At 35.9% G+C, this 13,593-nt stretch overlaps 2 protein-coding genes across 4 annotated transcripts; both read left to right on the top strand.

The window, feature by feature from the left end:
• The first annotated feature begins 893 nt into the window (after window positions 1–893).
• Window positions 894–11,525, top strand: LOC138349144 (uncharacterized). 3 transcript variants are annotated; one of them, XM_069299183.1, is made up of 3 exons: window positions 2,154–2,754; window positions 3,663–3,732; window positions 4,269–5,510. In XM_069299183.1, exon 3 carries the CDS (start codon window positions 4,563–4,565, stop codon window positions 5,508–5,510), a length of 948 nt encoding a protein of 315 aa, XP_069155284.1. In that variant the 5' UTR covers window positions 2,154–2,754; window positions 3,663–3,732; window positions 4,269–4,562. The 3 variants fall into 3 exon arrangements, with proteins under 3 accessions (XP_069155283.1, XP_069155284.1, XP_069155285.1); XM_069299182.1 differs by adding an exon at window positions 894–1,285 and having other exon boundaries at window positions 2,679–5,510; XM_069299184.1 differs by adding an exon at window positions 11,231–11,525 and having other exon boundaries at window positions 2,154–5,865.
• LOC138349371 (uncharacterized) lies at window positions 5,604–9,134 on the top strand. The gene is made up of 6 exons (XM_069299697.1): window positions 5,604–5,739; window positions 5,893–6,123; window positions 6,211–6,534; window positions 7,651–7,797; window positions 8,407–8,664; window positions 8,728–9,134. The coding sequence occupies exons 1-6, from the start codon at window positions 5,604–5,606 to the stop codon at window positions 9,132–9,134; spliced, it is 1,503 nt and encodes a 500-aa protein (XP_069155798.1).
• Window positions 11,526–13,593: the final 2,068 nt, after the last annotated feature.

A 13,593-nucleotide genomic window follows, 5' to 3' on the forward strand; every position in this document is an offset into this window, starting at 1 on the left:
TCTGTTAGGATTAAGAAAGTATGTGTTCTTTGAAACTCTAAATGGTTAATACGTAATAAGATAACTTAGATGAGCATAATAAAAGAAAGAAAAATTACATAAATTAATTCATTTTAAAAAATAATTAATGATTTTAGCAATATTTTTTGTTTATTATCATTTGTAGTAATGCATTGTTAAATCTGTAATATGTATTAAAAGTGAATTATGTATGCAATATATATGAATTATATTGTTTTTTGAAACATATTATGTTTGTTTGGAAAAAAATTGTCACATTGTTTTATAAGTGTATTAAAATGTGTGATAAATGTATATTTATCATTAAAATTTGTATTATATGTGAATAATAAATTGTTTTTTATAATATATACTAAACTTGTATTATAAATGAATTAAAAGTGATTAAGTGAAAAAAAATAATACTATTGCTATAAATAATAAATATTTTTTTGTTACGGTATATTATGTAAGTTTCCTATAATAGAAGACGACGAAAAGCTAAAGGTGGAACCAAATTTTAAAAGCGCAAGTTACTTGCAACGAAGGAAAAGTGATGTTCAGATTTTAGTTTCTAATATAGTTTGAAAACTTGTTTGTCATAAATTTTAAAGTTGTAGAAAATAAATTGTAATCACAAAAAAATATAAAGAAATATAATTTTATTAATAAATATTGTGAGTATAAACGTGTTTATTTCTTGATTACTTTCTCCTAAGATCTCTTAAGATACTCTCTAATTCTCTTCTAAGTTTTTTTAAGATTTCTCCATAAAGATTGTTACTAACATATATCTTGAGTTAGGATAATATAGATCTTCTTGACATTTATTGATCTTCATTAATATTTGTGAATATATTACAAATTTGTGGAACATGAGTTAAAAAAAAATATTTTTGTAATTTTATCTTTATGTCTTTATTAAAGTAGTTTGTCGTGAAGTGTCGGCCAGAAGATAAGATGGCCATATGTAAAGTTATGTCGGCCAGTAATAAAGTAAAGGGCCACTAGTAGTTTGTCGTTTTCTGTCGGTCGAATTAATATAGGCCAAGTGTAAAGTTAGTGTCGGCCATTTCTGATGGTCTAATGTATAAAAATATTGTATAAATAGAGGGCTCTCCCTCAGTAATAAACAAGCTGAAAAAAGCTACTTACTCTCCACTCTCTTTCTTATTCTCTCTTCACTTAAAAAATCGCTTCCACCCATAATTGGTATCAAAGCTAGATAATAAACAAATAATGAGATATGAAAAACAAATCTGAAGCAACAAATCTACAGAAACAGGTATACTCATTTAAGTTCATGAGTAGCTAAACCAATTTATTCCCGATAATCTCTTGTTGATTATAATTGTTTATCATGTTTTAATAATGTTCTAATAACCATCTTTAGAAAGTTTGCTACAGAAATATTCTGCGAATAGGTATGCCCAGACTATGCCATCCTAAAGTTGAAACCGATAGGCAAGAAGGCCGTTTAGGGGAGTAAACAAAGTTGAGGCGCTGTTAGGGTAACTGATCAAAGAAGAAAACTGTAGTAGTGACCAGACGAGATGATTATTATATCATTATTATTACATAATAAATAAGTATAATCTATTAAGAGGTTGAAAGGAATAAAATGTTTTAGCGAAAAAATGAATAAAATGAACTCCTATTTATTAGATGATGATGTTAATTACAAGATATTAATATTCTATATATTAAAAGATATTAATACAGATATAAAAAGAACAATTTATGATATATTATTGTAACGACCCGCTAGGTCATTTTGAGAACTAGGACTAGTTTGAGTCCTTTTGGAAAATTAAAGGGGGATATTTTAACTATTCGGTAACTACGAGTGCCTAATTGAGGAAATTTTTATTAAATTAGTATATAGTTAATAGTTAATGGGTCATATATATAATTAATTTAATACCTTTATACTTGACCATGTATTGGAATAAATTAGTGGGTTAAAATTTTTATATCATAATCTGAGGAAAACAAAAATTGGAGAAACTTCTCCTTGGCATCTGAGAAGAACACGTTCAGGTACAACCGCCCTTCTCAGAATCTGTAACTTTACATGAATTATTTGATAATCTATTTTAGTATAAAATGATTCATTATATGTATTATATTGTTGGGGTTAGATTCGAGAAAAACTCGGTCAGTAGGGTTGAAATTGTTGTTGACGAATTTTCAATTTTCGTTGCTGTGTATTGTGTTAATAAATGGTGGAGGGGGGACAAACTTGTTAGCCAATCATTAGGCAATTATGCCAATGATTGGCATTGAATGTATTATTATTAAAGGGATAGAAATTGGCCATATTAGTTTGGAGAAAGAAAGAACACAGTCTCGTTCACAGTGCAAATCGTTATTCTCTTATATTGTTTTTTTTTATTTTTTTATTTTTTTATCTATTTATCAAATTAGTTACTAGTTTTTAAGATATTGAGATAGGTAATTAAATATTAGGTGTATATTATATGATTTAACATTGAATCTAGGGTACTTGGAGAGGTTAAGGTTAAGTTCTTGGCTTGAAATTTGACGAATTGGCATATAAATTATACCAAGATTTGACGTTTGATTAGAGATATGAGTGAGTTTAGGATCTATGATATACCTATAATAATTTGAATGTCCACAAACTCGCTTACTTATGAATATTGCATCATTGGTAGATTGTGAACATTCCAAAACTTAACGAAAAGGGAAGGAACTATCTTGAGGATTCGTGACACGAGCTCGACACTTGAGGTATGTTAAGACTTTTAGATTTGTTGAAGGACGTTTTCCTAATTAAAGATTAAAAATGAAAATAGACAAAAGGGTAAAGGGGAAGGATGGTGGTCTCGTATCAATGGTGTGACGGGCATTGGTACGAGTACCGGTGTTATAAAAAGGAAAATTACTATTATAGAATGCGGATTGAAATTTGAGAATGCCAAAGCATATGGGCATTAGCTGATATATTATTGACTTGAATTCCTTGTGTGATTGTGTTTTATTTATTTCACCCGTATAGTTGTGATAATTTAGGTGGGTATGTATTATGTTCATATTGATTGATTGAGATGCATCATCCCCTCTATTGAAATAATATTGTGCACATGCATAGACATGAGACTGAGTATAAGTTGGGCACGTGGAGATTGTCCGTGCTGGGGATGGTGAGATGTTAAGATTGTAATTTGGGCACGTGGAGACCGTCCGTGCGAAAATTATTTGATATTATGATAGTGCGTTGAGATCGTCCGCACAGACACGTGGAGATCGTCCGTGTCGGTATATGGACCTCGCGAGTCCCCCATGGGTCATGAGCTCTCGATGTATTTCCGAGGAGTATCATGTATATACGATTGAGTGAGTACTGGGTATTCTGAGCCATATCATTACATGACATCATATTGCATTGCATTTCATCCCATCATTCATTCTTGATGACTATATGTTTCGTTTGGTGTTTGGAAAATATTAAATGTTGATTTCCTTTATTGATGAAACTTTAATAGTAAGTGTAATACATATATATATACTTGTACAATCTAAGAATTTATTTTCTTATATAACTCCCGTCACTACTTCTTCGTTGTCGGTCAATGAGACATACTGGGTACACGTGGTTTCATACTCATACTACGCCTGTTGCACTCTTTGTGGTGCAGATTCGATTCCAAGTAGGAGCACATCTCGAGGAGTAGTTTGAGTCCGAGTTTGGAGTGTCTTGGAGTTGTGGTGAGCTGCTTGGCTGTTCCGTGGCCCACACCTCCCTCTATCTTTTACTTATTTTGTTATTCAGTATTTAGACAGGATATCCCTTATGTTAGATTTGCCTTTTTAGTTTCAGACTTGCATCGTATTTTAGAAGCTCTTGTACTCATGACACCATTTCTTGGGTAGTATTTTTTTCAGTTTTCCGCATTCGTACTTATAAGAACTCAGTATTGGAGATTTGGAAATTGTTGTCTTTTCACTTCTTGTTAGTTAAGTTTGTTAAAATATGTTGGTTGGCTTACCTATTGGTTGGGAATATAGGTGCCATCACGACTCGTGATTTTGGGTCGTGACAAATTTGGTATCAGAGCCCTATGTTCATCGGTCTCAAGAGTACAAGAGCAATGTCTAGTAGAGTCTTGCGGATCGGTATGAAGACGTCCATACCTATCTTCGAGAGGCTATAGGACATTTAGAAAATATTCTGTTCTTTTATTCATTATCGTGCACACTTGACCTTGTAGAAATTCTAATCTTGATATCTCATTCTCTCTCAGATGGCGAGGAATCGTACATCGGCAAGTGGTGGTCAGGATCCTAATCCTGCGTCTGCTTCTGGGAACACTATCCGAGGTAGAGGTAGGGGGTGAGCTCGAGGTCGGGGTAGGGGCCGTATTGCAGCACCTGTGGGTGGTCAAGTACCAATAGCTACCCAGGGTCATGATAGGACCGTACCTCCTGACGCAGATGTTCTTCATGGGGATGTGCAAGATCGTGTCGAGGGGGATGGGCCAGCTCAGGCTCCAACCAGTACTATTGTTCCCCCAGTGCTTCAAGATACCCTAGCTCGTATGTTAGGAATCCTAGAGGGGATGGCCCAGGCAGGAGCTTTGCCTGTCACTTCTGATGGCTCACAGACCCGTGTTGGAGGTCAAACTCCAGATCCGAAAGTTGCTCCAGATTCTCAGACTCCCAGGACTCAGCCAGCTGCCGTTGTAGCTCCTCGTTTGGATAGTATGGAGTTTCCAGATATGACATCAAATTTGGTGAACAGGCCTTCTATGACTATTGATGAAAAAAAGATGTTTGGGAGGTTCAGACTAATGAATCCTCCTACTTATACTGGTGACTTAGCTGAGGACGCATATGAGTTTATAGTTAGTTGTCATGAGAGGTTGCATAATCTTGGATTAGTGGAGTCTCATGGAGTTGACTACACAGCGTTTCAGATGACTGGCTCTGCTAAGCAGTGGTGGAGGGATTATATTAGTAGTAGGCCAGCTGGATCTCATCCACTATCCTGGACTGAGTTTACTCTGGTATTACTATCCAAATTTGTTCCACGCAGTGAGAGGGAGCGCAAGAGGGCCGAGTTTGAGGGTTTGCAGCAAAATGGTATGTCAGTTGCAGAGTATGAGGGTAAATTTCATGCCTTGGCTAGGCATGCTTCGATGATACTTCCCACAGATGCTGAGAGAGTGAGGAGGTTTGTTAAGGGGCTGATTATTCCAATTCGTCTAGGAGTTTCTCAGGTTGCTGCTTCTGGTGTTCCATTCCAGAAAGTGGTAGATGCTGCTAAGGAGTTGGAGATGATTCGACGTGAGGGATTTGAGCAGCGAGAGGGCAAGAGGACTCGTTATTTAGGTGATTATGGTGGTGCTCCGGCTAGGAGTCGGGGTTACTTGGGCAGAGGTTATCACCCTCAGTCCAGCAGACCCATTCATGCTGCTATACCAGCGTCTGAGGCTGGTTACGCTGAGCATAACTCTTTGAGCTCGGTACATACTTCGCAGGGTTAATCTTCTAGACCTGTAGTTCGTGGAGGGCATTCTGGTCATTCAGGTTCCTCTTATCAGCCTACGTCTCGTAGGGGTTGCTTTGAGTGTGGTGATATGGGACACTTTGTGAGAGACTGCCCTAGGACCAGACGTGGTGGCTTACATCAGGGTTCTCAGGCTTCGACTTCCAAGGCTGCACAACCTCCAGCTAGGGGTGGTGCACAGAATGGTAGAGGTGGTGCACAGAATGGTAGATGTGGTTCTCCTTCTGGTCGAGGTGGTGGTCGTGGAGGTTCACAATCTGATGGAGGTCGTTCTCACTGTTATGCTTTTCCAGGTAGGCCAGAGGCTGAAGCCTCAGATGCTGTTATCACAGGTATTATTCCGGTTTGTCATCGACCAGCTACTGTATTATTTGATCCAGGCTCTACTTATTCTTATGTGTCCACATATTTTGCTCCTAGTCTGGATATATTGTGTAAGTCTCTTGATTTGCTGATACGTGTTTCTACTCCTGTCGGGGATTCTGTAGTTGTAGATCAAGTGTATCGTTTATGTACTGTTACTTTGATGGGGTATGACACTCATGCAGATCTAAAGGTCTTAGAAATGATAGATTTTGATGTGATTCTTGGTATGGATTGGTTATCTTCTTACCACGCAATTTTAAATTGTCATGCCAAGACCATCACCTTAGCTATGCCTGGAATTCCTACAATAGAATGGAGAGGTACTCTTAGTCATCCTTCTAAGGGTGTGATATCATTCCTTAAGGCTCGTCAGTTGGTACAAAGAGGATGTTTGGCGTACTTGGCCCACATTCGAGATACTAGTATTGAGACTCCTATGCTTGAGTCTATTCCAGTAGTGAGTGAATTTTCAGAAGTATTTCCGACTGATTTGCCAGGTCCTCCACCAGATCGTGATATTGATTTTTGTATTGATGTGGAGCCAGGCACTCGGCCTATTTCCATTCCTCCTTATCGTATGACACCGACTGAATTGAAAGAGTTGAAGGAGCAGTTGCAGGATTTGTTGAGCAAAGGTTTTATTAGACCAAGTGTATCTCCTTGGGGTGCTCCAGTGTTATTTGTGAAGAAGAAAGATGGATCTATGCGTATGTGTATTGACTATCGGCAGTTGAACAAGGTAACCATCAGAAATAAGTATCCGATACCTCGTATTGATGATTTATTTGATCAGTTGCAGGGTGCTTCAGTTTTCTCCAAAATTGACTTGAGATCTGGCTATCATCAGCTGAAGGTTAGGGCGGAGGATATCCCTAAGACGGCTTTTCGAACACGTTATGGTCATTACGAGTTTTTGGTGATGTCTTTCGGACTGACTAATGCCCCAACAGCTTTTATGGACTTGATGAATGGAGTGTTCAGACCGTATTTAGATTCCTTTGTTATTGTCTTCATAGATGATATATTGATATACTCACGCACTAAGGAGGAACATGAGCATCATTTGAGGATTGTTCTTGGGATTCTAAAGGAGAAGAAACTTTATGCAAAGTTTTCAAAGTGTGAGTTTTGGCTTAGTTCGGTAGCATTCTTGGGACATGTAGTGTCCAAGGAGGGTATCATGGTGGATCCTAAGAAGATTGAGGCGGTTAGAGATTGGGTCAGACCTACTTCAGTTACTGAGATTCGGAGTTTCTTGGGCCTTGCAGGTTATTATCGACGGTTTGTTGTGGGTTTCTCATCCATTGCATCTCCATTAACTAGATTGACACAAAAGGAGGTGACTTTTCAGTGGTTTGACGAATGTGAGGTTAGTTTCCAAAGGCTCAAGACTTTATTGACTACTGCTCCAATTTTGACCCTACCCGTGGAGGGAGAGGGTTTTGTTGTATACTGTGATGCTTCTTGGATTGGTCTTGGTTGTGTGTTGATGCAGAAGGGAAGGGTGATAGCTTATGCTTCGAGGTAGTTAAAGGTTCATGAGAAGAACTACCCTATTCATGATTTAGAGTTGGCGTCTGTTGTGTTTGCATTAAAGATTTGGAGGCATTATCTTTATGGTGTGCATTGTGAGGTGTTCACGGATCATCGTAGTCTGCAGTATATATTCAATCAGAGGGATCTCAATTTGAGGCAGAGGAGATGGTTGGAGTTGCTCAAAGACTACGATATGACTATTCTTTATCACCCAGGCAAAGCAAATGTTGTAGCAGATGCCTTGAGTCGGAAGGCGGTAAGTATGGGTAGTCTAGCCATGTTACAGATTGGCGAGCGTCATTTATCTAGGGATGTCCAATCCCTGGCCAATAGCTTTGTGAGACTTGATATTTCAGAATCTGGTAAGGTGTTGGCTTATATGGAGGCTAGGTCATCCTTGTTGGAGCAGATTCGGGCTCAACAGTTTGATGATGGTGATTTATGTAAGATTAGGGACAAGGTTTTAAAAGGAGAAGCCAAGGCTGCAATTCTTGATAGTGAGGGAGTTTTGAGGATTAAGGGTCGTATATGTGTTCCTCGTACAGGTGATTTGACTAGATTGATCATGGAGGAGGCTCATACTTCGAGGTACTCTATTCATCCGGGGGATACTAAGATGTATCGTGACTTGAAGCAACATTATTGGTGGTGTCGTATGAAGAGGGACATAGTAGATTTTGTATCCTAGTGTCTGAATTGTCAGCAAGTGAAGTATGAACACCAAAAGCCTGGAGGTGTGACTCAGAGGATGCCCATACCTGAGTGGAAGTGGGAGCGCATTGCTATGGACTTTGTGGTAGGGTTGCCACGTACCTTGGGTAAGTTTGATGCTATATGGGTCATCGTGGATCGACTGACTAAGTCTGCACACTTTGTACCAGTTCAGACTACCTATAACTCAGAGAAGTTAGCCAAGATCTATATTCAAGAGATAGTTCGTTTGCATGGGGTTCCTATATCTATTATTTCAGATCGTGGCACCCAATTTACATCTCATTTCTGGCGGTCAATGCAGAAAGAGTTGGGCACTCGGGTGGATCTTAGTACAGCCTTTCACCCTCAGACTGATGGTCAGTCTGAGAGGACTATTCAGGTTCTTGAGGACATATTACGGGCGTGTGTGATTGACTTTGGTGGTCACTGGGATCAGTTCTTGCCATTAGCAGAGTTTGCTTACAATAATAGTTATCATTCGAGCATTGAGATGGCACCATTTGAGGCTTTGTATGGTAGGAGATGTCGATCTCCAATTGGTTGGTTTGACACATTTGAGGTTAGACCATGGGGTACAGATTTGTTAAGGGAGTCCTTGGACAAGGTCAAGTTGATCCAAGATAAACTTCTCATAGCTCAGAGCAGGCAAAAGAGTTACGCAGATAGGAAGGTTCGTGATTTAGAGTTTATGGTTGGAGAGAGGGTTTTATTGAAGGTTTCACCCATGAAAGGTTTGATAAGGTTTGGAAGGAAGGGCAAGTTGAGCCCAAGGTATATTGGTCCTTTCGAGATTGTTGAGCGTATTGGTGAGGTGGCGTATCAATTGGCTTTGCCACCTGGTTTGTCAGGTGTTCATCCTGTATTTCATATTTCAATGCTTAAAAAGTATCATCAGGGTGGTGATCATGTGATTCAATGGGATTCAGTGTTGCTTGATCAAAATTTGACTTTTGAGGAAGAGCCGATCACCATTTTGGATAGATAAGTTCGAAAGCTAAGGTCCAAGGAGATTACTTCAGTAAAGGTTCAGTGGAAGCATCGTCCAATGGAGGAGGCTACATGGGAGACAGAGTCAGACATGAGGAGTAAATATCCTCATCTTTTTGATCATTCAGGTTAGCTTTTGTATTTTCCCGTTCGAGGACGAACGTTTGTTTAAGTGGTAGGTGATGTAACGACCCGCTAGGTCGTTTTGAGAACTAGGACTAGTTTGACTCCTTTTAGAAAATTAAAGGGGGATATTTTAACTATTCGGTAACTACGAGTGCCTAATTGAGGAAATTTTTATTAAATTAGTATATAGTTAATAGTTAGTGGGTCATATATATAATTAATTTAATACCTTTATACTTGACCATGTATTGGAATAAATTAGTGGGTTAAAATTTTTATATCATAATCTGAGGAAAACAAAAATTGGAGAAACTTCTCCTTGGTATCTGAGAAGAACACGTTCAGGTACAACCGCCCTTCTCAGAATCTGTAACTTTACATGAATTATTTGATAATCTAATTTAGTATAAAATGATTCATTATATGTATTATATTGTTGGGGTTAGATTCGAGAAAAACCCGGTCAGTAGGGTTGAAATTGTTGTTGACGAATTCTCAATTTTCGTTGCTGTGTATTGTGTTAGTAAATGGTGGAGGGGGGACAAACTTGTTAGCCAATAATTAGGCAATTATGCCAATGATTGGCATTGAATGTATTATTATTAAAGGGATAGAAATTGGCCATATTAGTTTGGAGAAAGAAAGAACACAGTCTCGTTCACAGTGCAAATCGTTATTCTCTTATATTGTTTTTTTTTATTTTTTTTATTTATTTATCTATTTATCAAATTAGTTACTAGTTTTTAAGATATTGAGATAGGTAATTAAATATTAGGTGTATATTATATGATTTAACATTGAATCTAGGGTACTTGGAGAGGTTAAGGTTAAGTTCTTGGCTTGAAATTTGACGAATTGGCATATAAATTATACCAAGATTTGACGTTTGATTAGAGATATGAGTGAGTTTAGGATCTATGATATACCTATAATAATTTGAATGTCCACAAACTCGCTTACTTATGAATATTGCATCATTGGTAGATCGTGAACATTCCAAAACTTAACGAAAAGGGAAAGAACTATCTTGAGGATTCGTGACACGAGCTCGACACTTGAGGTATGTTAAGACTTTTAGACTTGTTGAAGGACGTTTTCCTAATTAAAGATTAAAAATGAAAATAGACAAAGGGGTAAGGGGGAAGGATGGTGGTCTCGTATCAATGGTGTGACGGGCATTGGTACGAGTACCGGTGTTATAAAAAGGAAAATTACTATTATAGAATGCGGATTGAAATTTGAGAATGCCAAAGCATATGGGCATTAGCTGATATATTATTGACTTGAATTCCTTGTGTGATTGTGTTTTATTTATTTCACCCGTATAGTTGTGATAATTTAGGTGGGTATGTATTATGTTCATATTGATTGATTGAGATGCATCATCCCCTCTATTGAAATAATATTGTGCACATGCATAGACATGAGACTGAGTATAAGTTGGGCACGTGGAGATCGTCCGTGCTGGGGATGGTGAGATGTTAAGATTGTAATTTGGGCACGTGGAGACCGTCCGTGCGAAAATTATTTGATATTATGATAGTGCGGTGAGATCGTCCGCACAGACACGTGGAGATCGTCCGTGTCGGTATATGGACCTCGCGAGTCCCCCATGGGTCATGAGCTCTCGATGTATTTCCGAGGAGTATCATGTATATACGATTGAGTGAGTACTGGGTATTCTGAGCCATATCATTACATGACATCATATTGCATTGCATTTCATCCCATCATTCATTCTTGATGACTATATGTTTCGTTTGGTGTTTGGAAAATATTAAATGTTGATTTCCTTTATTGATGATACTTAAATAGTAAGTGTAATACATATATATATACTTGTACAATCTAAGAATTTATTTTCTTATATAACTCCCGTCACTACTTCTTCGTTGTCGGTCAATGAGACATACTGGGTACACGTGGTTTCGTACTCATACTACGCTTGTTGCACTCTTTGTGGTGCAGATTCGATTCCAAGTAGGAGCACATCTCGAGGAGCAGTTTGAGTCCGAGTTTGGAGTGTCTTGGAGTTGTGGTGAGCTGCTTGGCTATTCCGTGGCCCACACCTCCCTCTATCTTTTACTTATTCTGTTATTCATTAATCAGACTGGATATCCCTTATGTTAGATTTGCCTTTTTAGTTTCAGACTTGCATCGTATTTTAGAAGCTCTTGTACTCATGACACCATTTCTTGGGTAGTATTTTTTTTCAGTTTTCCGCATTCGTACTTATAAGAACTCAGTGTTGGAGATTTGGAAATTGTTGTCTTTTCACTTCTTGTTAGTTAAGTTTGTTAAAATATGTTGGTTGGCTTACCTATTGGTTGGGAATATAGATGCCATCACGACTCGTGATTTTGGGTCGTGACAATTATTAACATATGAGATAATAGAAGTAACAACTCAAGGTTGGGCTAAATTAGTTATACAAGATGATTTTTATAATAATAATTTTGACATAAACTTGTATGATGATCTAGAAATATTCAGAGATCAATGATAAATTATATGTACTTACAATATTGGATAAAAACTAAAGAAAACATAGATCTATATGATAAAAAAGAATTAGAATTATAAAAGAATGATTGAACCAAAAAGGTTTCAAATTTGGCAAAAACGAAGTAATAATATTTATAAGATAAAATTTATTAAAGATTCAAGCAAATTAAGTAAACTTTTTAAAATTTTGTACAGAAAAATATAAATGGATAAAAAAAATAGAACATAGACAAAGGCTAATAGAAAAAATATTTTCTTAAAGACATGAAGAATAATACAACACTAAGTAAAGAAACTAAAATAACAAAAATCAGGATAGATATAAAAGTACGAAAGATATGGAAAAAGTTAAAACCTTTATACATAGAATATGAACTATCACAACTCACTAAGACAAGTAATGATAAGACAAATCATTTGATAATTTATAATTTCAAAAACGGAATATAAATATATTTGTTATCTAAAAAAACAATATGAACAAAGAAATATATAAGCAACAATTGATTGAAAAATAGATGAAAAAAGACAAGAACTACAACATAGGAAAGAAAGATTAATAGAAAACATGTTAGCAGGAGTATGTAATAAATTAATATTAGCACAAAAAAAAAGTTATATTTATGTTAGAAATACAAATAGATCACCTTGAATATAAATTACAACATAACATAATTTATAAATTATAATGAATAAACAAGAGTTTGCAGTAGATGAAAAGACATATGAAAATCAAGATGGATTAATGATAAAAATACTATTTTCAAACCTAGGAAGACGATATAAAAAAATAGGAAATAATTTATATTTAATGTTAGAAAAAGAAATAGCAAAATTAGAAGATAGTTTAACAGCTATGATAAGAATAACAAAAGAAAATGAAGAAATAGATAAATCAAAAGAAATTGAAAAAATAAAAATACAAGCAAAATAAGAAGTACAACATTTAGAAGAAATAAAAAATACAAGGATAAGTGAATTAGAACAAGAATTAACTAAGTTAAAATTATTATATGTAATTAAACAAAAAGAAAAACAAAAAGAAAAAGAATTCGAGTTAACTTATGAAATAAATGATATAAAACAAAAATTAAAGGAAAACCTTGAAGTAAATGAAATAGATGAAGTAAACGAATCAGATACGATAAATGATCAAAATTCAGAAATAAGTAATATAAGTGAAACATACACAGAAATCCTAGAACAAGTAAATAAACAAAAAAAATTAGAAATAAACACAGGAGTTATGAATAAACCTAGCACATCAGGAGTTAAAACCCCAGATAATAGTCCTAGAAATAGTCCTAAATGGACACCACCAACTTATTATACAGAAAATTATGAACAATCAGACAGAGCAAATGCAATATGGAATAGCAGATTAAATAAAAAATGGACACCTAAACCAATAACTGAACAATATAATTTCTTAGATCTAGATTGTGTTACAAATATAAATAAAGCAATATTAATATGGATAAAGAATATATCTAAACAACTGATTGATAATAAAATAACAGTGAGAGAAACGCCGAAATATATAGAAAGAACATTTGTAGGAACAACAAAATTATGGATAGAAAATTTACCCCAGAAAGTTTAGAAGTACTTAGAAGTGATAAGAAAATGGATGGATCTCCATCAGCATCAAATATAGATATACTAGATAAATATGAATCAGCAATAAGAAATGAATTTGGAGGTATGACCACAGATATAAGAGAACAAAACAGAGAAAAAATAATAAATAGACAACTTATGACAAAATTAGCTATATGTAAAATGTGTTACATAGAAGAATATACATGTGCATTTAAAGAATATTA

Source organism: Solanum lycopersicum, chromosome 6 (assembly GCF_036512215.1).
Source record: "Solanum lycopersicum chromosome 6, SLM_r2.1".
Taxonomy (NCBI): domain Eukaryota; kingdom Viridiplantae; phylum Streptophyta; class Magnoliopsida; order Solanales; family Solanaceae; genus Solanum; species Solanum lycopersicum.

What these genes read in the sequence shown, in the direction of transcription:
- LOC138349144 (XM_069299182.1), top strand. Translation starts at nt 4,563, where the DNA reads ATGTTAGGAATCCTAGAGGGGATGGCCCAGGCAGGAGCTTTGCCTGTC.
- LOC138349371 (XM_069299697.1), top strand. Translation starts at nt 5,604, where the DNA reads ATGGGACACTTTGTGAGAGACTGCCCTAGGACCAGACGTGGTGGCTTA. An exon ending in AGATTTTGATGTGATTCTTG is followed by an intron (nt 6,124 to 6,210) that starts GTATGGATTGGT and finishes TTCCTACAATAG; the next exon opens with AATGGAGAGGTACTCTTAGT. An exon ending in ACTTGATATTTCAGAATCTG is followed by an intron (nt 7,798 to 8,406) that starts GTAAGGTGTTGG and finishes CTATTATTTCAG; the next exon opens with ATCGTGGCACCCAATTTACA.